We start from the raw sequence: 25,469 nt of genomic DNA, 5'->3' as shown, positions 1-25,469 counted from the left end.
GGCTTGGCCTCATAACTGGCAACCTGCATAGTAAATGGTTCGTATAGATTTTCTGGCAGAGTTTCTAACACATGCTGTGATCTGTTCTTACATAATGTTTTATGATGGTTTAGTGTTCTGTCAAAAGTCGGACTGCTTGCGCTGAGCCAGTGCTGTCGGATTGAGTTGTCTGCCTCCTAACAGGCTCACTTTGCATGAGGTGATTGGCTAAAGGATTAGCAAGATGCTGGTTTATTTCTCTCCTTGGCTGTGGTTGCCAGTTATATCTAGGATTGTAGTGTGTGAAGCTTAAGAGGATAAGGTTAACCTCTTGAGGGCTTACTTGTGTGAGTATCTACTTAATCCTTGTAAAGCCTATAAATAACTAGGTTGCATATATTGTCATACAAGAAGCATACAGAGTTTTGTATGGCATGTATAAAATGCTCAAATTATCTTTAACTTTTTTTTTTTCTTAGTTACTCTTTCTAAAAACTCATTGGTATTGTGACTTAAATTCAGTTGTCATTTCTGGAATTAATCCTAGGCCTATTTTGTGTTCTAAAGCTTGTAATCTGATGGCTCTAGGCTCCAAATCTCAGATTTTGTGTCCAATATCCATTGCTGACTGCAGTGACTTTTTGCCACAAATTGGTACAAAATAATTGTACTGCTTCTAAAACCTATATTTATTGCATCTACCAGATATCCTGTTGTGCCTTGATGCTTTATCTGCTGTGTGAATACTGTAATTTTCATCTGATCACATCTCCCTCCTGGTAGACCTAAGTATGTTGTGATTGTGGCCTGAAATAGACTGCTTTGTGCAGCTGTGTCATGGTTGTTTCTGCAGTTTTCTAGCAGCTGCTGAACTGTGTTGGTGGTGGGAGGTATGTTGCAAGTTGGAACGCTGTTTTTATTTGCTGCCATAGTGGAATGTTTGCTTGTCTAAACTTTGGTTTACCTTAATCTTGGAACACTCTGTTAAGCATATACAGTCTCTTCCTTGACATAACTTTTGTGTTTGATTTGTAATCTGTTCACTGCAGGGTCTGAAACATTAGACTGTTTTGGTGATGTTAATTTGACTTATAACACCTTCAAATAACTTTTGTTGTAGGGCTTAGTAAATACTGTCTTTTGAAGGAATGCAGAATGGTAGCTGACAGATTATATAATATCATCGTATAATGGGGTTATTCTATAGTTTTTTTGTCTTTTTGTATTTTAAGAACTCTACTTTAATGCTAGCAGTACCGTTCTTTTGACATTCTCAATACACTTGCACTGCTCACTGTATTTTATCAAATTTCTCTAGGGTGTAGATCCCTGAGAACTGTTAACTGGCCAAGGCAGGACTGAGTACAGCACGAACAGCTGTGAACTGTTATATACATCTATGTATTTCTCTCTTTGGTTTGAGTTATTTGTTCACTTTCCACACGGGGCCTTTATGAAAACTAATACATGGGTAACTAAACAAATAAGTGGTTGGTACTTTGCTGCAACACATTAGATGTTTATAAAGAAAATTAGTTTGCATCTGCTTACTTTGGATTACTCCACTCTTTTACCTCCATTCCAAAATAGTATATTTAAGAAGAGCAATGCACAGATATCACCCTACTTTGATTTAATGCATATGTATTTATGTACAACTGTTACTTTGTGTTTGTTTTTTTTTGTCCCCCCAACCTAATTTATATTTTTGTTTTTTGTGTTTTTGCTTGGAAACCCATCTCTACCACACATCTACTACGATCACAGCAGCAGCAGTTACAAGCTCAACATTTGTCACATAGTCATGGACCACCAGTGCCTCTAACTCCACATCCATCAGGACTCCAGCCCCCTGGTATTCCATCCCTGGGAAGCAGTGCAGGCCTTCTTGCCCTTTCAAATGCTCTTGGTGGGCAGCCTCACCTCGCCCTAAAAGATGAAAAGAAACATCATGACACAGACCACCACAGAGGTGAGCGGCATGGCAAGCCCATCTAGGATGTCTTTTTTTTTGAGATTTTTTTTTTCTCCCCCCAAATCTCCCAACTTCTTGTGGTGTGTTTTTATTTTGAAGTTGTGTGCCAAGACTTAAAAAGAGAGCTGCCACAAGCACTTCACTGTCCTGTGCTTACAACCATTCCCTGGCTTGTTTTGGGGCACAATTAAAATCTTTGGCACAAAATTCCTAAAAAATCAAATTGAATATGTAACTCTTCAATGTGTAAAGATAATTTTCAGGTTTTGGCAACACTTTACTGTCCTGGGGTTGTATATTTTATTACTTTGGACTATATAATAGTAAAATGTTACTTGCTTCTTACTAATGAAAATAGCAGTACTCCAGTCTCCTAATCATCACCTTTCAAATGAGGGAATTGGTTCCATAGTACTTTAACGTTGCATTGTAAGATAAAATTAAACCCCTGCTTTTCACAATATTCGGAAAAACTGATCTTGCTACTTTTGTCAAGTGTTTGCTGCAATCGCAAATCTATACAGCATAATTATATATTGTAAGTATCTTATGAAGCCAGTGGTGAAGAAAAATAAAATAAACGCGTCCGATAATGTACTGTCTGAAGATGCACTGAAACTTCAGTTCCATTTAAATAGAGTGCAACCACCTGTAACTACTAGATTAATATATCAAGTTTCAGTAAAAGAGGGAAAACTCTGCCTACCGGGTCACCTGTAACCAGAAGTCCCATATGGTTCTGGGGATATACTTACTGCTGGCTGGGAAATTATATTCATTCATTATTAAAGGTAATGCAAAGAAACCTGCTCAAACTAGGTTGCAGCAAAAACTACAATACGTCTTTTGTATGCAATGAAACAAATGGGCATATTTGCACTTCTTTAATTTATTTTGGATGGGGTTTTATGCAACCTGTATTTTTTTTTTTTCGGTTTTAATATGTTGCTGTAACTTGAGAATTACTTGTATTAAAAATGTGCAATTTTTATTATGAATGAAAAAAATAAAATACATTTTAAACCTTTTGAGACTTGTCTTCTAATTTGTCCTCCCTTTTTTGTTTTTTATTTTTCATTTTTTTTTTTTTTCTTTGTTCTTGCTTATGTGTCTGAACGGACATGTCTGCATTTCTGGATTTCTTCGTGAGCAGAAAGAGAGCCGGGAACAGTAAGTAATTTGCTTCATGCTAACCTTACAGTATGTCCATTCTTCCAGAATTTCTGATATCCTATGCTCTGTTTAAATATTAGATATTGTTTGTGGTTGGGGGTCAATGAATAAATGGAACTTTGCCGGAATATGAAAATAGCATAAACAGTCTGTTTCCCTAAATTTTCCATTACCCCCCCCTCATTAGTTTCTTAAAAAAAATAATTGCATGCTTAGATTTTATACTATAAATTGCCTTGGGACTTCCAAACTCACTGTGCACTGTTTATAGAGATCCATTTAGAAATTGAATTGCAACTTCAATAAATAAAAGTTGGTAATTTACCCTACACATGCAGAGTTTCCTGTCTACAATGGCATGATACACACTACTGCGAACAATTGTACAGTTGCAGCACGCACAAACATTTGATTTTATTTCTATAATTTACAACTCAATTTGTGTTTATACAACCAGATTGCATAGTTATAATTAAATGCGATAGCATTTCTCCCACACACTGCAAGACTTCTGTAAGAAAGTGAAAATCAATACAATTTATCTGACAAAATTTTAATGTGCCTTTAGGGCTTAACAGCTGATTCCTGGTTTCTGAGAGCCATATGTTTGGTGTAAAATGAGAAGAGGACTATGTTTTGTGTCTGGCAAGGGAAGGTAGTTCCTGTTTACCTCTTAACTATTTAGATTGTCTTGCAGTGTAAAAAATGAAAGGGGAAAAAAAATACATATTAAAAAAAACACAAAAAACAGCTTATGGTCTTAGAATAGCGGCTGCCAAAATAATATAAAGGTGCAGTAACTGATCTACCACAAAACGTTAACGAACATGGACATTTTTGAGCAGTCTCTATACAGTCCTAGCATAGAAAGGTTTTGTTTCAAGTAAATCCCAGCCTTTTTAGCTCCAAGTTTAAAAATGCTTTCCTGCAGGGGGCTGCAACAACCACCCCCCCCCTTTTGCTGACTTATTGTGATTTAAGCAGTATAGAAATACAAATCTAGTTTTTTTGGTTTTTAAATTGCCCTGGATGTAATTACCCTGTTATCCTAGCTATTCAAACCATTCAGTGCTTCTGTTTACAGGTTTTGTACAAGTTTGCATTTTAGTTTTACAGTGTAGTGTGGATGATTAACTGCTTACAGAATATTATGATGCTGATCTATACTAAAGTTTGCCCTTCGTTTAACAATGGTATTAAGTGTGGTTTTATAGTTCATCTTTGTGTAACATTAAATATAATTATACATTGATAATTAAAGATGAATCATTGGATATCTCACATGCAATTAAAATGTAGAAAACTGCATTTTTAGTTCCTGACAGTGTGGGGTGGGGGTTCAAAGTATGTTCTGACTGTAAGGAATATGTACAAAGTGTTCCCCTCATCCTGAATGGAAGTGGTGGTAGGACTCATTAAGGTAAAACACAATCAAAGATGTTGTAGAAGTTTCACGTTCGTACCTCAGGAACTTTGCCACCCTGTGAAATTGTTGCTTCAGAGCTGACTAATATTTTACCGATGTGAATAGAAGAGTATCCTTGTCTGGACAGTTATCCGTTAAGATTGTGATAAGGAAATCTTTGTGGATTCAATATGTTCTGTTTAACTGTTTATCAAGCGGCTGCAGCTCTCATTTTGCTGCCAAGCATACTGCCATTATATGATCCAGTAAAGGGGCAGTTTAGTAGCGGAGATGCCTGTTAACCTGATAACAGTGCCAGGAATTCCCTGTGTGGTGTTGGCCAAAATTGTGGTGTCAGGGGAGGTTAGATGTTGCCCCTCCCCCTATACTAAGACTATTATATCCAGTATTAGATTTTACTAGCATATTGAAATCAGGAAAAAACAAGCAGTTTCTTTACACCTGAGCAATAATGTATAAATAGTGGTCACTCCAAAATCCCCCAACTTAACTTGAACCCCAAAATTTGTTTTCCCAGCCCTGGTGCTAGCCCTCATTTGCATTCTTTCTTCCAAGCTCATAAAATATTCACATGGGTATGTGTGCAAATATAGAATTTATTCAGGACAAATACAGCATTTCATCACTGTCCAGTTTTGTACATGGACCTCTGAACTATAACAGACCTTGTAGAAAGTACTACTGTTTAGTATTGCTGTAGTGATATATTTTAATACATTTTGGTGTAAGTTATGGAAAGAATCAAGTAAAGTGTGTGTTGGCATTATAGGCAAATGAGGAAACAAAGTATGTATTCTAATGTGCTTCGCAATAAAGCCTGATCTGTCACAAGGAAACATTTACATGTGGCAGACTAAGAATTAAAGAATGATGTTACTGGCTTGGCTTTTCTGGATATCATTTCTGAAACCCCCTATAGCGCAAGATTACTCCTTTTGCACAATAGGTCATATTGCCCCGTTAAAGTTACGTTTCTGACAATTTTCTGAGCACATTCTACCTTATCAAAATGTTACAAAAAAAAATTGAAAAGCAACAACAAGAGTTACTAATTTGCATATGATCCTTTAGGCCTCATACACATTGGTGTAAAATATCAAGCGTTTACTAGTGTTTAATGTTCATACAACACGTTAAATAGTCTAAGAGGAACCTCTTATTCCCCCCCCCCCCGTGACCTCGGACCAACTCACGTCATTACTAGCATTCAGCTTACCGAATGCTGCTTGTTCCACACTTGTTTACCACGGGTTAACACATACTATGTGACCTATAAAATTCCTTAGCTTAGTAAAAACGCAAGTGCTAAAGTGCGTTTTCACTCATGCTTTGTACCTGCAGTTTTGTTGTGTTTTTTTTTTTTTATTCCTAGTGTATATTAATGCCAGTGGGTATCATGCTTTAACATAAAACTTCTACCTTTTAAATGTGAATAGTTTTGTCACCAGATGGAACAAACCTTGATATTAAAACTCTCTCCACTTTACCAGTTACATGCCACATTTAATCTCCCTATTGGTAGAAGTCAGCAGCAATGTATGGATAACAATTTGCATACTAATGTTTTGAAATTAAGTTGAACTATTGAGCATCTGTACCCCCCCCCCCCCCCCCCAAGCAAGGCACCTGTATAAACACTTGACCAGAGGAAATGGAAGGTTGTTCAATTCCCCATCCCAAAGATGTTTGTTTGTATATCTTGCTAGTTTTATAAAATTACTTTATAACCTACATTGTAAAATGTTGTGTACAGACAGATCATGCTGCTTAAGCAGTGTATGTTGTTTTCATCTTAATATCTTTTCTTTAGCAGCAATTGTTTTCAATTTAAAATCGTGTAGTTGTCTCCCCCCCCCCCCCCCCAACCCCACAAGCACCTCACAATTTTTCTGAAGCACATCCAGAAAAAAATGTCATGTCTTTTGTCCTCAAAAGGAAAGACACATTTTTATATAAGATAATACTTTAGTTGACTGTGACCAGAAATTGCATCTGCTCATCTAGGAATTACTGATGTCTTTTGAGGAGTGGTATTTATTAATGCTCATGCATTTTAACACTTTGGAAATGAAACCCTGGTTTCTCACAAACTGGTATGTGTACCCCATTGGGTGCCTCGGATATGTTAACAGGCTACTTCAATCTGTTAAATACGACTCAAAATAACAAACAATAACACATGAGTATTGTAAAATACATAAGGAGTGGCTTGATATAAATGTACTGGGATATCTGGAATATTTGATAAATTTACAGATGTTTGAGGGTACTTGCTATTTAAAATAAAAAGTAAATATTTACCCAGTACTTCCTAAATTGTTTTGCATGGTTTTAAATAAAGATAAAACAAAGACAAAAAAAAACCTTGGAATAAGGTGCGTAGGTACTATGTTGTCTTGCCACCACATACTCTAAACTTCTGGTGGATTGTAGAGAAGCTATTTGGGAAAAAAAACAAAACTAATGAGGGCTTTTTTTTTCTTCCCCAGAGTAACTCCCTGTTGGTTTCTGACAGCCTGCGCGCCTCAGATAAACGGAGGAATGGACCAGAATATTGTAATGATCTCAAAAAGAGGAAAGTGGATGATAAAGACTCCAGCCACTATGTAAGTTCATTGCTCTGCTACGTTTGACACTTGTCCTCTTGTCGTGCTGGCCATGTTATTTCACCTGTTCAGTCAGAGGATTTTATAAATGCAAAATAAATTATGTGCTTTCATTTTGTAGACCATATGCCCAAGGACTATCCTCTGAGACATTCATGTGGTTGTTTCGAACAGACTTGTACACCATGCATGCACTTAAATCATTTTGCTTTATTGATTCATGCAAAATATCTTCTGATATCAATATATTTTCCTGCTAGATAAGATTTTTACTGCAGTCATTTAAACATAAATGTATTAAACTACTCTATCTTAATTATAATGTATTGCCTTTTTAAAAAAATAAACACTTGACTATTAGGCAATCCATTGCTGATCAGACTTGTGCACTGCTTGGTTCCCTGCCAATGCATGTCTGCTGGGCGATGTGATCATGTTTCCTGCAGATATTCTCCACCTCAAACCTCTTGCTCCACTCAAGTGCATTCTACATTCTTCAAACCCATGCTCCCTTTCTCTGCATCATTTTTACTCCATCAACTTCAGCCATACTATTGTGTCCTCCCTCCTCATCACCCTATCATGTCCCCTTCATCACCACTGCCACCCCCTCCACCACACCAAACGTACCCAATAATCATAATCGCCTCCCCATTCTGCCATAAAGCTTCAATTCTGCATTACGAATCCTCCCTCGGTAATCTGTCATCTTAAGAGGGCTAACATGCTACTGCTGAGATCACTTGATCAGAGGGGTTCCCCTCTGAGGAAGTTTACTTTTTTACTTTGCAAGATTTCAATAAGGGAACAAAGAGTGTAAGGGAAAGATGTTTTGTTAGGTGGGAGGGAAGGAAGGGTACATAGAGGGTAAGAAACACAACAGTAGATCAAAAACATACAAAACAAATTAAAATAAAATAAAAAAAATAGGAAGTTTTATTTTTGGCACTTCTAAAATGCCAGGCAGTGAGGAGAGGTTTATTGATCTTCAGTTGCATGCCAGTGGCTACTCTCTGCCCCCACGTACACTGTGCCTTTTCCTTGGAGTGCAGCATGACAGAGCAGCCCTTGATGAAGGACAAATGTTCTGATTCATGCAGGTCACTGCTTTGATGCAGTTGGTTGACATGACCCGAAATGTTGCCTCCCCCACTCCTAAACTATTGTTCGAGATCTCCAGTTCTGATAAACGTCTGAATAGTGTCTATTGCAACTAGTATTTGAAGCTTAGTAGCCCATGCACAGATTGTAGTTAACTTTTTAGAATAACATTTTAAATATATTTGAAATTACACTTGAGATGCCAGCCCTTTGATAACCCTGTTCACAAAGCCTAGTTATTTCCTGTTTGTATTTCAGAAAGCCAGACACAGTTAACAGTCTTGGTTTTCCGGTTTGAAAAGAAAGCATTTCCAGTAGTTTCAAAAAGTCTGTATATAACAATAAATACAGTAACAGCAGGGGTCAGATTTCTAGAACCTTTGAAATATACTCAAAATTCACTATTGTATGTGGATTTGTGGGCTCTGCCAAGTGTTTTTTTTTTTTTTTTTTGTTTTTACACTTCACATGCATGATTCTCTGTAAATAAAATGACATGAAGGTGTTTAAATTGGTAAAAGCTTCATTTTGCTTTCCCAAGTTTTGAAATATATCTATATCATGCAATATATTCTCTATCGTATTTTTATTTTTAGCTTCTAGATGAAATGATATGGTTGTTAATGAGCTGGCATTGCTGCCTCACAGCACTGGGGACAGGAGTTAGATTTCCAACCAGGGTCTTATCTTTAAGTTTTCTGTTCTCCCTGTGTTTGCATGGTTACCCCCGCCCCGGAGGAAGCTCTGATCAGTTTTATGATCAGTTAACTGACTCCTGACCCTAGTGTGTCGTTATCGCCATATTTTATGGTATCTAGACTGTAAGCTCCAATGGGGCAGGGTCTGATAGATATTCTCTGGACAGAGCTGCATAATAAGCTGGCAATATATAAATTATGCATTAGTTAATGTAAATTTATTTACTAACTATTGTGTGTTGTCATTACAGGATAGTGATGGGGATAAAAGTGATGACAACCTGGTAGTAGATGTTTCCAATGAGGTGAGACACTTCCTAGCATAGCGTTGTACATGTTCAATAATAGCGTTCCTAGCGTGTACCAGAAAAAGTATCTGTTATAGCACACGTTTTGAAGGCTTATTTACAGTTTGAACAGGCCATATTACTATACTTTATACATTTACATTTTATCAGCAATGTATCTTAACTTTTTGAAGTTCCTGAACTAAGCTACTGTGTTATGACCTAATCGAGACTTTCTGTTTGCACACCTGAAGGACCCATCATCTCCAAGAGCCAGTCCAGCTCACTCACCGCGTGAAAACGGTATTGATAAGAGCCGGTTAATGAAGAAGGATGCCTCTAGCAGTCCAGCCTCTACTGCATCTTCAGGGAGTTCAACATCACTAAAATCTAAAGAAATGAGCATGGTAAGAAAATGAGTGTCTTATTGATCCCTTTTTCCTTCTTATAGTATCTAAAAGTTTTACATTTCTGCATAATTCTAAAAATCATAATAAACAGATATCCTCATAAATAGTAATGAATGCAATATCACTTTCAAAGCTGTAAATACTGTTTTGTTTTTTTTTATCCACCTGTGTTTTGAAGACTCCCTATATACTAAAGGTTAATAAGTGAAAAATATATATGTGTGTATATATTTTATTTGAATGCAAAGCACATGGGACAAGTACTATAAATCTAATTCTTAGAAAGATAAATATTTGAAAGTGCTGTTAACAGAATCTTAAAATTGGCACAAAATGCGTGAGTTTGCATCAACTGGCACAGTGTCCATTATGTTGGGCTATAGAGTGCCAAATACTGCCTATTGCACTACACATTTACATGTAACTTGCCGGTTACTATATCGGGTTTTTGTTTTGTGTTTTCCGTGTATGTAGCTTGTATGCTTGTGGCCTGAATGCATTGCAGTGGAAAAATGGCCCACATTGAACATAGTTTGGCTCTGGTCCTTGTAATAAGTGATGGCAAATTCATGAGACCTTTATTTTCCACCGAGCTTAGTAGGCCAATTGTAAGTGTGTTGGATACATAGTGATTTTTTTTTTTTGCCAGATAGTCCTTAATTTGTCAAGCTCTGTGAAAAGACCACATTGAGGAAATTATCTGCGGGCTTAGAAATTAGTTTGAAACCATATTTTCTATGCTGCTGTAGCTAGAAAAATGTGTAAGTCTTTCTACAGATCTGAGTTTTCATTTTGGCAGAAGAATTAAAGGTCAACATTTCTTTCTCACAAGTTAATGCTGTCAACATTGTGTGGATTTATGAAAATTGGCTGAAGCATTGGGTAGTAGGTGCCCAGTATCCCAGCTGCTGTTGTGATAAATTGTGTAATATGGCCTGGATTAAAAATAATACTCATTTAATTTGTTTAATGATACTAGCATGAAAAAGCCAGTACGCCTGTTATGAAATCAAGCACGCCAACTCCTCGTAGTGATGTACCGACTCCCGGCACAAGTGCTACGTCAGGTCTGCGCCCAGGACTTGGCAAGCCTCCCTCCATGGACCCTTTGGTTAACCAAGCTGGTAAGAATTCTTCTTTTCTTCTCTCCTCTGTTTACATTGCATGTGCTGCGTACGTTATACCCTATGAATCTTAAATATGTCGTCCCCCCTTCCTTCCCATCGAAGAGGCCTGATGAATAACAGATGTTTGCACTCAATTTCTGCAGCTGCACCACTTTCAGTCACTGTTTACACTTGGCTTTATTTTAATTCCAAATACTCCAATTTTCGGAAAGGCAGACAGAAGATATCCATCTACTTATTATCAATGTAATGCTGCTCTCAAACCCATAATTCCCAGTTCCAGTTGGTTAATATTTGCTATATGCATACAGCAAATGAATGCAGCAATATTTACTTTCACAGGCAAGTCCGTTCATGTAAATCCTGGAAGAAATCTATTTTCCCTTTGTGAAGGGACTATTAAAATTCAGGAGTCTGGCCTAGAGTTAAATTAATTCCAAATCTCTCAACCTTTTAAATTTTTTTTTATATTTGGCCAATAAACTGTAAGCAAAGATCAGACATGTAACACGAGGGGCTGGAATGCCATTACTGTAAAAAAATATTTTGTGGAAAGCTAGGATGGTTATCAATATAACAATGTATGCTTCAGCAATAAATTTGTTTATGCATATAGCGTGGTTTTAGTGCTTTTATTAAAACACAGGTGTAGTCATTTTATATTATGCCAGGATGGTGTGGTTCAAAATAAAACCATTAATTGCTCATCCAAAGGCATTCATCACCTATAGGCATGCGAATATGCGTCTCATATTAAGTCCGATATACACTTTGATATTTAGAGTAGTCTGTTTATCTTGTTCTCCGTTGAATAAAATGAACCAAATGTAGCATTTATTGGATCTTCTGAGACTTTTCACACCACCATCGCTCAGGTGTCAGTTTGTGGAGGAATAGTACTGCATCACCGCTGCACAGTTACAACAGCACATGCAGGCCACGCATGATGGCTCAATACCCTGTTAAATGACTATGTGTTTCCTTTTGTTGCTTGTTGCTTGCTACCTGTAGCTGCCCAATACTGCTTGCTTTCATATGTGCTTGAATATGCAATGATTTATTTATTTTTTCCCCTTTCTTTCCCACAAGTAGCTGCTGCTGGTTTGCGGACTCCGCTAGCAGTTACAGGCCCTTATGCTACCCCATTTGGAATGGTACCTCATGCCGGTATGAATGGCGAACTTACCAGTCCAGGAGCTGCATATGCAAGTTTACATAATATGTCCCCACAGATGAGTGCTGCTGCTGCAGCAGCTGCTGTTGTGGCTTACGGACGATCCCCGATGGTGAGTGCAAAGATAGAAATGGCTGAGTACATTTCAGAATTCATGAATGTAAAGCTAATCTATTTCATTTTTGTGCCAGCTATAAGACATGTATAGATTGAAATGTATAACTATGGAGTGGCTCTGTAACCTCTTTAAAGCATGTCTCAACTTTGAGACCTGGTAATCTTTTAAAGAATTCATTTCAGTTTCGTCTTGTTTCCCTCAGGTTGGCTTTGATCCCCCTCCTCATATGAGAGTGCCCGGAATGCCTCCAAATCTAGCTGGAATCCCTGGAGGAAAGCCGTAAGTGTAGGATTATGTTATGATCTGTAATAGTCATACAGTATATGTAGGTATGTAATATGCATTTGTTTGTTCTAGTCTAACTTGTTTTTGCCAAGCAGAAAAGTATGGAAGAATCCCGGATATAGATAATATCAGTAACTCAAACTGATTTAGGTGAACCCAGTTTTGGTTGTTTTGCAGTGATCAGATAGTGTTCATGAAGTCAGTTGCTGTCTAGTAGTCTTTGTGCTATAAACCAGAATCCAATCATATTTAATAATTTGCTGGCTTCATTTTGCTGCTTCCATACTAAAATTAGGGCATGTCACACAAGTGACGTCCTCTTTAACATACAGGCTTTAAATAGCCTGTGGCAAAAGAATCTCCCATCCTCAATTTGCCTGAGAAATTCTAATGCGAATCTGGTCCCCAGCTGACCCCTCTTCTGTGAGCTCTCTACACTAGGGAGTGTGTGGCGGGGGACAAAGCTATCATCACTTTTCCGTGTTGCCATCAATTGTCTTCCCTTTCCAATAATCCCTTTATCTCCATCCACAGCTGTCCTGTCAAATCGTATTGAGGTGATATTATCCACTCATAATTTACAGCTTACAATCGCTTTGGTGTTTAGCCTAGTGGCAATGGAACTGTTTGTCATTGGTTTTTGGGATATGACATAATTAAGGGGGTGACCAGGTCCATAAATGGAGTAAACTGGGATGAAGCAGATGCGACCCACTAAGTTTACTCATCACCTTTACAGAGTAGCATAAAACTTTACTAATTTAAGCATTACTTGTGCTAGGTTTAATTGAGCAGTGCATATATTTCCTGTGTTATTTTCAGATGTATAACAGTAAACATTTGCTTAACTAAATTCTGCACACTGTAGTGTGCCCATTCCACTACAGTCACATTATAATGACTGATGGTGGGTTTATTGTATTCATTAAACACAAAACCAAAAACAACTTAACATTTTCAATAGTAATCAGAACCATACCCTAAGACAGCTTAACTGCCAGGTTATAATATCAATAAAGCATTTTATAGAATACGAAATTATTGTAGTTTGTTCTCTAAGCTGCGCTTTTCACGAGGAATGTTATCGTGTGGTTTTAATTGACGTGATTGACCCTAAAAATGATATGGTAAAGCTTCTCTAGGGAGCAGTCATGCCCTGGTAAATGTACTGCGGGGACGTGTAGACAGGAACGTTGCTCATAGGCAGCAAAGTACACACCATCTAGAACTTAGCCCAGTATTAGATTTTTTTTTTTCTTGAAAGCTACAAAGTGCTACTATGCCACTCGACTGCAGGCATCACTTGAGGTGGCCAATGAACTCCCATTTAAAAAAAAAAGATTGTTCCTTAAGCAATGTGATCACTGAAAAGTATTGCTTGTATATTAAAGTATTGTATACTAAATTAGCAATGTTTAAATGTACAGGAAGTATCTCATAGACTTAGTTTAATTTGTGTTGAGTAACGTGTTTTTGATGCTCACAAATGAAATTTAAAAGTAAATCTTGTGATACATCACACCAGCTGGATCCACACTGTTTTGGCACTGATCGTTCATTGAAGTATAATTAGTATAAACACTTACCCTGTAGAGAGGGGGCATCCTCTGAACATCCTGCTACAAGTAAAGTGCTTGCAGTGTCACAGGCTGAAGTATGTCTTACAATAAGTGGAAGCGCAGATGTTCTGACTTAAATTGTTTAGTCGTTAGAGGGGATGTATGTCAGGAGAGAAAATACTCCTATATTTATAGGTTTCTAATTGTTTTCCATGCTTCAGGCCAAATCGGAAACTATATTTAATCAATGTGTAGTGTGTCCCTGCTCTGTAAAGCATGTGTATACTAAGACTTTCTGGTTCTTGTGTAATTATTAAAGGCTATTTTGTTGAGATACTTGTGCTTACAATGTTTGTGTTAAAAGAATCACTATTTATTTCTGTCTTCCAGGGCTTACTCCTTTCATGTTACTGCAGATGGCCAGATGCAGCCCGTCCCTTTCCCCCCTGACGCTCTGATTGGACCAGGAATCCCTCGGCACGCACGACAGATAAATACTCTAAATCACGGAGAAGTGGTTTGTGCTGTTACCATCAGCAACCCCACAAGACACGTGTACACTGGTGGGAAGGGATGTGTCAAGGTCTGGGACATTAGCCAACCTGGCAACAAAAGCCCTGTCTCCCAGCTGGACTGCCTGGTAAGCGAACAGGAACTTGTGTTCTAGGGTAATGTTTCCTTGGAGAACATACAAGGAAATGGCTTTCTAGTCCTCAGCTTGTGTTGTAAAATCCTGTATATTGCTAGAACAAGTTATATTTAATGAGTCGAGTAAAATTGTTGCTCTGTCCCATTTTTGTTGTGTTTTTTTCAAACTTGTTAAAGTTTTTTTTTTCTGCAAGTTCCCTTAAGTCGTCATCAAATCAAAGCCTTACAAGAAAATTGCAGGTGTATTCCTAGATGAATGTAGTATTCTTAGTCATTCAGGTTGCTTATGGTCATTTGCCTTGTGCAGAACTGCTTCATTGTATTCTAGTGCAGAGAGAATGATTCTAATGTAGTGCAGTCAGAGCGCTGGTGATCTCCAGTGTGTGTGTGTTTACTCTGCTTGTTTGCCAAGTAGGTGGTTGAAAATTGTTAGATGACGGTTATGAAAAATAATCTTAGGACTTGGCGTTGCTATGATGTATATTTACCCAGGCTTATACAGTCCTATACATACAGACTGTTTTTGTCATTAACTTGATGGAATGTACCTGTGCAAATACTTATATTTTTAATAACATTACAGTAATAAACTAAAGGTTATTTTAGAGCCGCAAAAAAAAATCTAAGTCCTTAACTGTAGGATGCAAAACTTGTAATTTAACTGTTTTTTTATTTGTGTAGGTGTTTTTTCTTGCGGATATATGTTTGCTACCTGCATTGGAAGCATCCAATTTGTGGGCTTCAGTAGAATTCAGCCAATCAGTTTGCTAGGGCCCAGTGATGAAATTGAGACAGTGCCTGACTAACATTCATGAGTTATTAGTTCAACCCAAAAAACAAATGTCCCCACAGTATGGTTGTAACTTTTAATTATCTGTCCACCTGTTTGTGTGGTTTTTTTTTTCCTCCCTTGTTTGAAATAAAGGGCATGGGACAAACACTTGGATCTAAAATGAAAAACAAAAAAATATAAAACACACACACAAAGGTGTAGAAGACCTATAGAGGGTTTTGTTGTCAAATTCCACAATTTCTGTTTAAATGTAACCTCATTTTTTTTGTTATGCACAAGATCATTAGTTGGTGCCATGCACTTTAGAGTGAATTTTACACATGTGACTGGCTAGGTCTCCTCCTTCCTCCACCACATCAGCAGATTTCAGTTTTACATACATGAGTAACATATATATGACAAAATCAATAGGTTTGTTTAAAAAAATATCTGCCCATTTAAGTATTATAGTATGTTTTTAATACAGATGAACCATGCAAACAGTGAAATAGAATATTTGGAAAGGCTGCTTTTTTGTTAAATTGATGGCAAATGTATCTACTGTAAATAGTTTGTCCATTTGTCTGTACTCCAAGTAAACTGAGTTAGGGACATAAGATGGATACTATACTGTATATAATGTAAGGCTCCTATATGACAAAAGAACTTGGTAGCTTTGTTTTAAATTGGCATTCACTCATGTTGCTGGATACCTTTGTAGTAAAGAGGAACACATTCAAAACAATACATTACTATCCAACATTGAAATTGGTATTTTCACTGTATCTAAACTGTTTTATATAGAAGACATTTCTTATGTTAATATGGTTTCACATTTATTTTCACCCCATTTATAGAACAGAGATAACTATATCCGATCATGTAAATTGCTACCTGATGGATGCACTCTGATCGTCGGAGGGGAGGCCAGCACATTATCCATATGGGACCTGGCAGCTCCTACCCCACGTATAAAAGCAGAGCTGACATCATCTGCTCCTGCCTGCTATGCTCTGGCTATAAGCCCTGATTCCAAGGTCTGCTTCTCCTGTTGTAGTGATGGCAACATTGCAGTGTGGGACTTGCACAACCAGACTCTTGTAAGGTAAATTAAAAATGTTTATCTTATATTGGAAGGATGTGCTTTGTGTTCATTGAAAATTGAACCATTGATTGCTTAATGGCATGAAGCTGCTTAGTCTAATCTAGTCTGCTTAGTCTAATGCACAAATCCAATGTAAAAGCAAATTTTGTTATATTAAAATTATCTTAACATATTCATATGAGTTTCCATAAAATTGCAGATATTTGACCTTTGTGTCTTTGTTGTCCATCCCGGCATATGTTTTATACTACTAGCCTCAGGAAGCATCAGTAGGTTCACTTTCAGAAAGTCTGATGTGCACAGGGAATATCCTAATCCGTGCTGGATAGATCATTCAAAATTCTTCCCTCTCAACCACTTTTCAAATTTCTGCCACCAACTTGATGCTGCAGCAGTCATAAATTGTGATGAGATTTTTTTTTTTTTTTTCTTCTTTGAGGGCAACAAGGAAATAAATTATTCTTTAGTTTACTTTAAGCAAAAACCATTTGAAAATATTGTGCCAAACTGGTGGATTTTGATGGGGTAACAGCACCGCGTCATTTCCCCTTTGAGAGCTTTTGTCATTGAGTAGACCAGCTGGAATGGTGATCACTACAGGCTGTTTGGTGTCCTACATGTTTGAATGTTCACTCTCCGTACTATATTCTTTATGCAGCACATAGTTCTGTGCCGTTCTATACAAACAGTTTCCCTGTCTGTTTGAGCTACAAATTTAGTTTTTCGTACCTTTAACACAGAAGCAAGATTTATCTTAAATAATGACAGATATATCTGGATTTGATTGAAGGTAATATTTTATAGTAGATGAATGTTGACAGAGTTCTTGGGAACTGACCTTTTTGTATTTTATGTTCCATGACCCTGGCAGTTGGAATATCTTAATACCAGCAGTGAATGCCAAAAGGGTTAAACAAGGCTTAGCATGGATTTTTATTTAATTGCTCTTAGAGCTAGGTTGTATGTAGCTCACATTTTTTGAATCCTATTAGGTTGGCAACCCTGCTTGTATAGAAGGCCAGCAAACTATTCTGTCTGGAATAAATCCACAAGGCTTTGCAGGCTGTTTGGCAGGCACATGACAGATTTGGGACTCTGATAATTCTCCTCTCAACCTTCAGATGTAATTTAAAATAAGCACAGTCAGTGTCCTCTTGGCATAACCTCCTCTGATTGTTTTTATTCCTTCAAAGTGGGTATGAATCTGCTAAATGCATTTACATGCTTTCTTGATTGTAAAGAAAACAAACTTGTATATATAATCTTTTAGTTGAGTGAAGAAATATGCCCATGGTTGAGTAGTGTGCTTTTTATAGGAGAGTTCAATCATTGCATGTTGAGCATTATTTCCTTTGCTATATTGGGGATTTAACTCTTGGATGCTAGTTTTAGTTCATGTACACTTCCTCTAATTGTTTTTTTTTTTATAGCTGCGTTTCTTACAAATGTCTGCTTTAATGCGTTTTAGTTTCTTTAGAAATTATTTTTAGGTTTGTCACGCTGGATGTTTTCAGATCTTTACTCAAACCATTTTTAATTAAAGGAATCCGGAATGATTAGGTTTTTTTTTCATATATTTTTTTTTTTAATGAACCGTTATCGAAAACAAACTGGTACACTAAAAGAAAAAATAACTGCCTCATTACACTTAGCTGGTTTTGCCACCATTATCTGCAGTGTATGCAACCAAACACCACCTATAATCCAATATCAGTCTTAGGAATTTTAGTCCACTCCTCCTCACAGAAGTGCTTTAATTAAGAAACATTGGTAGGTTTTCAAGCATTAATTGCTTGTTTCAGGTCCTGACATAGCATCTTTATTCGGTTTAGGTCTGGAGTTTAACTAAGCCACTGTAGAATGTTTTGCTTATGTGCAGCCAATCTGATTAGACTTTTTTCTTTTGGATCTTTGTCTTGTCGCATGACCCAGCTATGCTTTAGCTTCAACTCATGGACAGCCGGCTGGACACTATCCATAAGAGTTGTCTTGCCATATTTTAAGGAACCATAAAAATATCAGTAGTCACTGTCCTGTTGCAACAAGGCATCACTGCACCATCACACTACAACCACCATGTCTGACTGTTGGTCTGATGTTCTTGCTTTGCAATGCTGTATGTTTTACACCAGGCAAATTGGTGAGGATTATGCTTTAAGGTTCTACTTTAGACTTAACTGCCCATAGAACGTTCTTCTATAAAGCCGAGTCTTTCTGATTGTGGAGTCATGAACACTGACCTCAGTCTAATTATGCTTTTAGGTTGATTTAATGAGGGTGAAATTGCTTATTTGTACTTGCCTGTTAGTGTTGAATACCTTCATTAAAAAAATTAAATATGTTTGTATTCACTCAGATTCCCTTATCTAATAGATTTCTAAGGATTGAAGAACATCCTGTGTGACAAATATGCAATAATAGAAGAAATTGGGAAGGGGGAAATGTATTTCACAGCAGTGTGTAAAATCATAAATGGAGACATTATGCATATTGAAAGGAAGCGCTTCCACATTGGTTTTTCTCATGCTTTAAGCAAGTAACATTCCAGGATGGTCATGTGTAGAGCTGTTGGGCTTCCTTGGTTGGCAGTTAGGGCTAGCATTGACTGGAAGTCGAGAACTCAGTGACTTTGAGAAGACCATGACATATGGAGAATGGGTAACCATTCTCATTCACTACAAGTGAATCCAATTGAGCATTTATGGGAAAGGCTGGTACAATGCCCAAGGCAGGATTTTCCACTACCATCAACCAAGCATCTGTTGAGTGCGGTGCTGCATTCCTCCTGCACAATTCTAGACATTAGTAGACTCAATGCCATGGTGCCGCATTATGTGACTATAACAGTGGTGGTTCCATTGTTTTCATCCTGTGTGTGTAATCTTCATGTGAAAATACTGCAATATGTATTTGGACATAATTCACAAGTAAGATCTTTAAAGTCCTAAAAATATTTCACTCTAATTTCATGGGATGACCCGTAACAGTTTTTACTGTGCTTATTTTTTTGTTGACTAAATGACAATCATGAAGCATTATCATACATAAGTTCATGTTTGCTTATTTTCTTGAGTAAATAACGGAAGCACCGTTACTTCCACATCAGTATAGAAGGCAGTTTAAGCCAGGTACTGCTAATCAAGTGAACGTCATTATTTGGTCAGGGAGTACTACCACCTCTATAGGACCTTTTGACAATTAAGTCTGAAGCATTCAGGTTTGTGTTAATGCCATGCCAAGGAGGAACACATCTGCTATGATCTCAGAAGTAATTCCTGCTCATCAGTCTGGAAAGGATTTGTAAGACTTTTGGCGGATTTGCCTGAAAGCCCACTACAGGAAAGATCATATGATACTCAGAGAAAATGCATAGAATCCAGTAAATGTTAAATTTCATGAGTCTGCCATCAGAAGACTACTTCATAAGAATGGGTTTCATGAAAGTCACCAGAAGATTTGAGTGAAATGCAAATGTTTTGCACAATTGTTTCCACAGGACCTGGATGCCTTAAAACTGAGTTTACAATGAATTAATCTTTATACCAGTGTTCTAAAGAGAAAATAAGTGTAATAATTATGTAATCTGTCCAACAACTAATACTTGGCCAAAATTGGATCATGCAACAGGACAATGACCGTAAGAATACCAGCGAATCTACAACTGATGGCTGATAGAGTCAAGGTTTTGGCTAATCAAAGTAAACACGGCAATCCCATTTTCAGTGCTGTTGTGGAACTTTAAGAGGACATACCAAATTGCCCTCAAACATTAAGGACCTGAAGTAGTTGTCCAAGTGAATCAAAAGTCCTCATATCTTGTAAAAGCCTGACACTTGTACAGGAAGTGATTACTGCAAGTTATTGCTGCTAAAAGTGGTTCTACAAGTTTACTGAAGAATGGGGTGTACTTATTTTTTCACACATGGTTTTTTTTGTTGGCTTGTTTTTTGTTTAGATAATGACAGTAAAATCTGTTTTTTTCTCTCTCTCGAGATTAGATCTTTTAAAGGTTGAATTGGTGATTGTCTTGATATACAAAATCCGATTTGAACGAGGGTGCACTGTGCTTATGAGATGTGTATTGCATGAGAAGTTTAATCTTGTGTTGCAAGATCTTGCAACATCTTTCAAATAAGAAGTATAGAACTGTTAATGACTATTGGTTGTAATTTTTGTGCCAATTAATAGATCTAGTCTTGCAGTGGTGGAGGAGGTTATTTTATACGGACATGTGGTCAACTTTTAATTTAGTCTAGTTTTTAGTTTTAATTTAACGAGCAATATTGGCAGATTTATTGACGACAATGCTTTTTTCTTAATTATAATTTAAGTATTCGTCTGAATTAGCCAGAGTAACCCCTGCAGTTTGTAACTTGGGCGTACCTTAAATCTGCATTTCTCTAGATTTTCAAGAGACACGTAGGGAAAGTCCCAAGCTAATGAGCTTTGTTTACCTAGATTATTGGCAGGAAATAATTATTCAGTTTTGTTTGACTTATCAGGCAATTCCAGGGCCACACAGATGGAGCCAGCTGTATTGACATTTCTAATGATGGTACCAAGCTCTGGACAGGAGGTTTGGACAACACAGTGCGGTCATGGGACCTGCGCGAAGGGCGACAGCTCCAGCAACATGACTTCACATCACAGGTAAATGTTTTCTTGCCTTCTGCAATAGTTTTATTTTGGTCAAGTCACATTGTGTTTAGCTGGTGACCTCTTTTATTCTTTAATATAATTCCGCTTAACATGGGTTATGAATGTTTTTTATTTCACCATCTCAGTGTTGTATTGTAGAATAATGTATATCTGGTTTTTTTTGGGAAGAGGGGGGTTGCTATCTGTATTTGATATTATTCATATGTGGTTAATTATTTAAAAAGGGACTTTTGAGGGACAAAATTCTATAATCCATTTCCAAAATGTTCCTTTTGTATGGAAACTCATACAGCTGGGTAAAGATTGGTTCACCCTGGACATGATGATGCACAAAACATTTGTAAAGCTCTGCTTCGTTGGTTTTCTAGTTCTTCTATCTAGATTGGCTAGTCATCTGTCTTAGAAGTCCACAATGGGTCTTCGGTTAAGTGAAGGATAAGGCATTTATCACAATTATATTAATAGTGCTTTCATTCACACTAAAGCAGAGTCTACATACACAGTAGAATGTTTATTTAAATTGAGTTGTAGTACTACTATCTATTGAGCGGTATTAGTATAAACAACACTATTTAAACTAACTTTTGACCTGAAAATTCTTGCCCATAACCACAGCTCAAAAATTGCATGCGTCTTGCCAGCAAAACATTATAGCCGGCTTACTATAATCTCAATGGTTGTAAATATTAATGTGTGTGTATATATAGTGCCATCAAACTGTGCAGTACAGATACTGTCATTCACATCAGTCCCCTGTCTCATAGGAAAGTTAAACTGTAAGCTTCAAACACTCACAAATTAGGGTTATTTTTGTCAGCAGCCAATTAAAATACTACTATGTTTTTGGAGTGTGGGAGGAAACTGGAGCACCCAGAAGAAACCCAAGCAAGTCTCTTGTATCTCCCGCTGACTCTCTGCAGAGAGTTTGACATATAGCAACTTCCATAGGGGAAAAACGGTTACCAAAATGCAACAGGTACGCCACGTTTTCGTGGAAGTGCCCTACAATTCCATGTGACCGATTGCAAGCCGTTTATGGCAGTGTTGAATTTGAGCAAAACTTGTTGCACCAAGTCGTTTTGAAGTGAAGGGCTTTGTTTTTGTGGGTTTTTTTTTCTCTTTCTGGATTTTGAACATGTAACACTTTGATTTCTAGATCTTTTCTCTTGGATACTGCCCAACTGGTGAATGGCTTGCAGTAGGAATGGAGAGCAGTAATGTGGAAGTGCTACATGTAAATAAACCAGATAAATATCAGCTGCATCTGCATGAGAGCTGTGTGTTATCGCTGAAGTTTGCTTATTGTGGTAAGTAAGAGAATTGGAAGGCTCATGTGCTACAGTATTCTGTCCAGTCTTGTTTGGTTCATTTGCATTCCTTTTACAGAACCAACTATAACATTTTGTTTTCAGGAAGATGTTTGAATTTAAGGTATGGTTTGAACATATTGTATTGTCTTCATCTCCTGCTCAACATTTTATGCTCTGTTTAATAGCCAACCAGATCTTTAGAATGTTCACAACAATAGATGAGTGTGCTGATCATGAGACCGTGACCTGTCCACTTGTGACTTTGAATACAGGGCTGCATGTGGAAAACTGCATCATGATGTGAATGGGGGCAAGCAAGAAGTCAAACAGTATGGTGTCAAATGGGTGTGTGTGAAGGTTGACACTTTTGTAGCTGGAAAAGAACACTAAAAAGTGCTCTGGGCTGACACATTCAAGAGAATCTGAAACTCTTATCCCATCATATGGGTGTGATTAAGCTGTGAAGATCCTACATGCAATGTTTTATGCATGTAATTGCTCCCATGTGACAGGGGATTAGTCCCCACTTTTGATCACTATGAATGCTATTACTTTTCTGGTTGGGAAAAGTGCCATTCTGAAACCAGTATTAGAGTGTAAGGAACAGGGTCCCCCAGTAGTAGGTGTGGCTTCCGTCACACTGATGCAGTAATATTTTCATCCAGAAGCCTATTTAACACAGGTCATCCATCCAACTTTTTAATTTCACTAGTCGCTATAATTGTTTTGGTAAGAGATCTAGAACTTTGTCGGTAATGAAGAAAACTGTGGAAAGTTGTCCTTTAACCATGTTCAATTTTCCATGATTTTCAGTATAATCTGAAGCTGCTCACTTGTGGCTAAATGCATTTTAAGAGCTGCTGCAGTTCCGCATTTTTGTAGCTAGCAGACTTGTTTCTGATTGTTTATGGTGTCGGTCAAGTCTACATCCATCTAAACATATTTATATAGCCACTAGTCGCAGGAATTATTTGATATTTAAATATAGCACATTACAATGTCTGTTATGTTTAATGTATACTGTTTGACGTATGTTTTGGTTTTGTTGTAACAGGTAAATGGTTTGTAAGTACAGGGAAAGATAACCTTCTTAATGCTTGGAGAACTCCATATGGAGCCAGTATATTCCAGGTAAGAGTACAGCTGGATGATGCCAAGTAAACATTTTTTTAGGATTTCAGATTTTGTAAAATAACCTACAATCTTCCCTTTCCCACAGTCCAAAGAATCCTCATCAGTGCTGAGCTGTGACATCTCTGTGGATGATAAATACATTGTTACTGGATCAGGGGACAAGAAGGCTACAGTCTACGAAGTGATTTACTGAAAATGACTGGAACATTATTACCTTTTGTAAAGATCATCTGGGCCAAAATCTGCTTGTTTGTGTAGAAGTAGGAAGACTGCTCTAAGAGAAAAGAATGTTTTTGTCTTTTAAATCATGGATATGAAACTTTTTACCTGTGTATAAAGAGTGCAAAAGAACTTTCTGAACCTCCTATACATATGGATGTAACTGCCTGGAACAAACTGAAGTCGAGAATGGACATCTTAAGTCTTAATGTGTCTGCTGAAGAATGTGTTTTTTGTTCTTTTTATCTAATTTGTCTTTTTAATGTCTCATACAGAGATCACGTGTTCTGAACATGGGTAATTTTACCAGATCCTTGAAATACAAACTCCTGTACTTTGTAGAGAAATATTGTTTTTTGTTTTGTTTTTTTGGTTTTTTTTGTATTTTTGTTGAAGGTCAAGTATTTGTATAAAATGTAAATATATTTGTTTTCCTACAGTAAAGGCTTTAGTAAAAACAACTTTTTTTTTTTGTAATTGTGTCAATATGTAAATTGATACTCATGGTGTGTATATATAGGATTTGTAATTACTTGGTTACTAATATTGTAGATATCATCTACATTTACTACACTGTAATAGGTATAGTCAAGTTGTGTATGTTTTTAAATAGTGACTTCAGCGATTTGACATCTACGTAGTACGCGGCTAGTGCTGACGGATGCCCTATTTCTCTTGAGCAGCGTTCTGCTGTCTTGACATTCTAACTTGATAGTTTACTTGCAATAGAGCTTCGTGTTGACTGTTCAGGATACTCTTCCTCACTGAAACCTGAGACTTTTTGCGGATGCTGAACTTGAACTATATCTCAGTGTGTGTATATACAATTAAAATGTGTTTAAGATTATTACATATGTACCCATTATTTTCAGCGTTGATGTCCATTTTGAGGTTTCTTTCATTTAACTGAATTTTAATGGAATCCTTAAGTTATCCAGTGCATGGAATCTAGTTGTGCTTGAGTTTTGATAGTTTGCTTTTTAATCCTTTTAAGACTTTTTATGGTATTCTATAGTTTCATGTAAATATAGATGTATGCAGCATAGATTCTGTTACTCTAGTTTAATTTTTAAGAAGTGCTGATACAGCTAAAATAAACCTGCTAAATGTAGATGCATGTATAGATGTCCACCATACAGATCTTAAACCCTAATCTTTAGAATAATGTAGCAGCGAGACTTTTTTTTTATTTGATTTATTGTGAGACTGCATCTTTAAAAGCTACAGCCGCACAACTGATTTATTTATTCAAAGTAACACATTTAGTAACAGTAATTCTTGCTTTATACTTCCATAGATTTGGGATACAGAGGCCCATTTTCAATGGATTTTAAAGCAAAAAATACATTTTGTTCTGTTAATGAAGTATTAACTTCATTATCACATCCAAATAAAACTTTATACTGTGTTTTACCATTTAACCTTTCACTTTTTATTGAAAGCTTAATCTACGGCTCAACTTTGTTTTATTCAAATGTGCTTGTGATTTAAAGTGAATCATTTTACTCCTGTTTTTAATGAACAAGATGTGTTTGTATTGTATAGCCTAACAAATCATAAGCTGTCTGTTCATTTCATGGAATTAGCAATGCTCTAATGAGGAAGCAGCACAGTAGTGCTAAAAGGTGTCTGAATTGCACCAGATACTGAATTAGAGTTTGTAGACAACTTTTAGTAGTGCAACTTGTGGTTGTATGAGAACTA

The 25,469-nt window shown here is 36.9% G+C and overlaps 1 protein-coding gene across 6 annotated transcripts in view; it reads left to right on the top strand.

Annotated features, from left to right (window-relative positions):
* The window catches only part of TLE1 (TLE family member 1, transcriptional corepressor), a 45,288-nt gene extending 20,102 nt beyond the window's left edge, over nt 1–25,186 (top strand). For 2 of the 6 annotated variants that reach the window (XM_075211035.1, XM_075211033.1), the window contains exons 7-20: nt 1,747–1,951; nt 3,108–3,124; nt 7,043–7,159; nt 9,210–9,263; nt 9,500–9,652; nt 10,635–10,779; nt 11,875–12,068; nt 12,277–12,353; nt 14,309–14,558; nt 16,196–16,443; nt 20,946–21,093; nt 22,259–22,409; nt 23,467–23,543; nt 23,632–25,186. In XM_075211035.1, the coding sequence (XP_075067136.1) occupies nt 1,747–1,951; nt 3,108–3,124; nt 7,043–7,159; nt 9,210–9,263; nt 9,500–9,652; nt 10,635–10,779; nt 11,875–12,068; nt 12,277–12,353; nt 14,309–14,558; nt 16,196–16,443; nt 20,946–21,093; nt 22,259–22,409; nt 23,467–23,543; nt 23,632–23,739 (1,944 nt within the window). In that variant the 3' untranslated portion in view covers nt 23,740–25,186. Of the gene's footprint in view, nt 1–1,746; nt 1,968–3,107; nt 3,125–7,042; nt 7,160–9,209; nt 9,264–9,499; nt 9,653–10,634; nt 10,780–11,871; nt 12,069–12,276; nt 12,354–14,308; nt 14,559–16,195; nt 16,444–20,945; nt 21,094–22,258; nt 22,410–23,466; nt 23,544–23,631 lie in introns of all 6 variants that reach the window. The other 4 variants (XM_075211037.1, XM_075211038.1, XM_075211036.1 and 1 more) reach the window with 4 other exon arrangements.
* Nucleotides 25,187–25,469: the final 283 nt, after the last annotated feature.

Source organism: Mixophyes fleayi, chromosome 1 (assembly GCF_038048845.1).
Source record: "Mixophyes fleayi isolate aMixFle1 chromosome 1, aMixFle1.hap1, whole genome shotgun sequence".
NCBI lineage: Eukaryota > Metazoa > Chordata > Amphibia > Anura > Limnodynastidae > Mixophyes > Mixophyes fleayi.
Note: the sequence above shows the minus strand (reverse complement) of the source record. Positions and strands in the feature narration are given on the sequence as shown.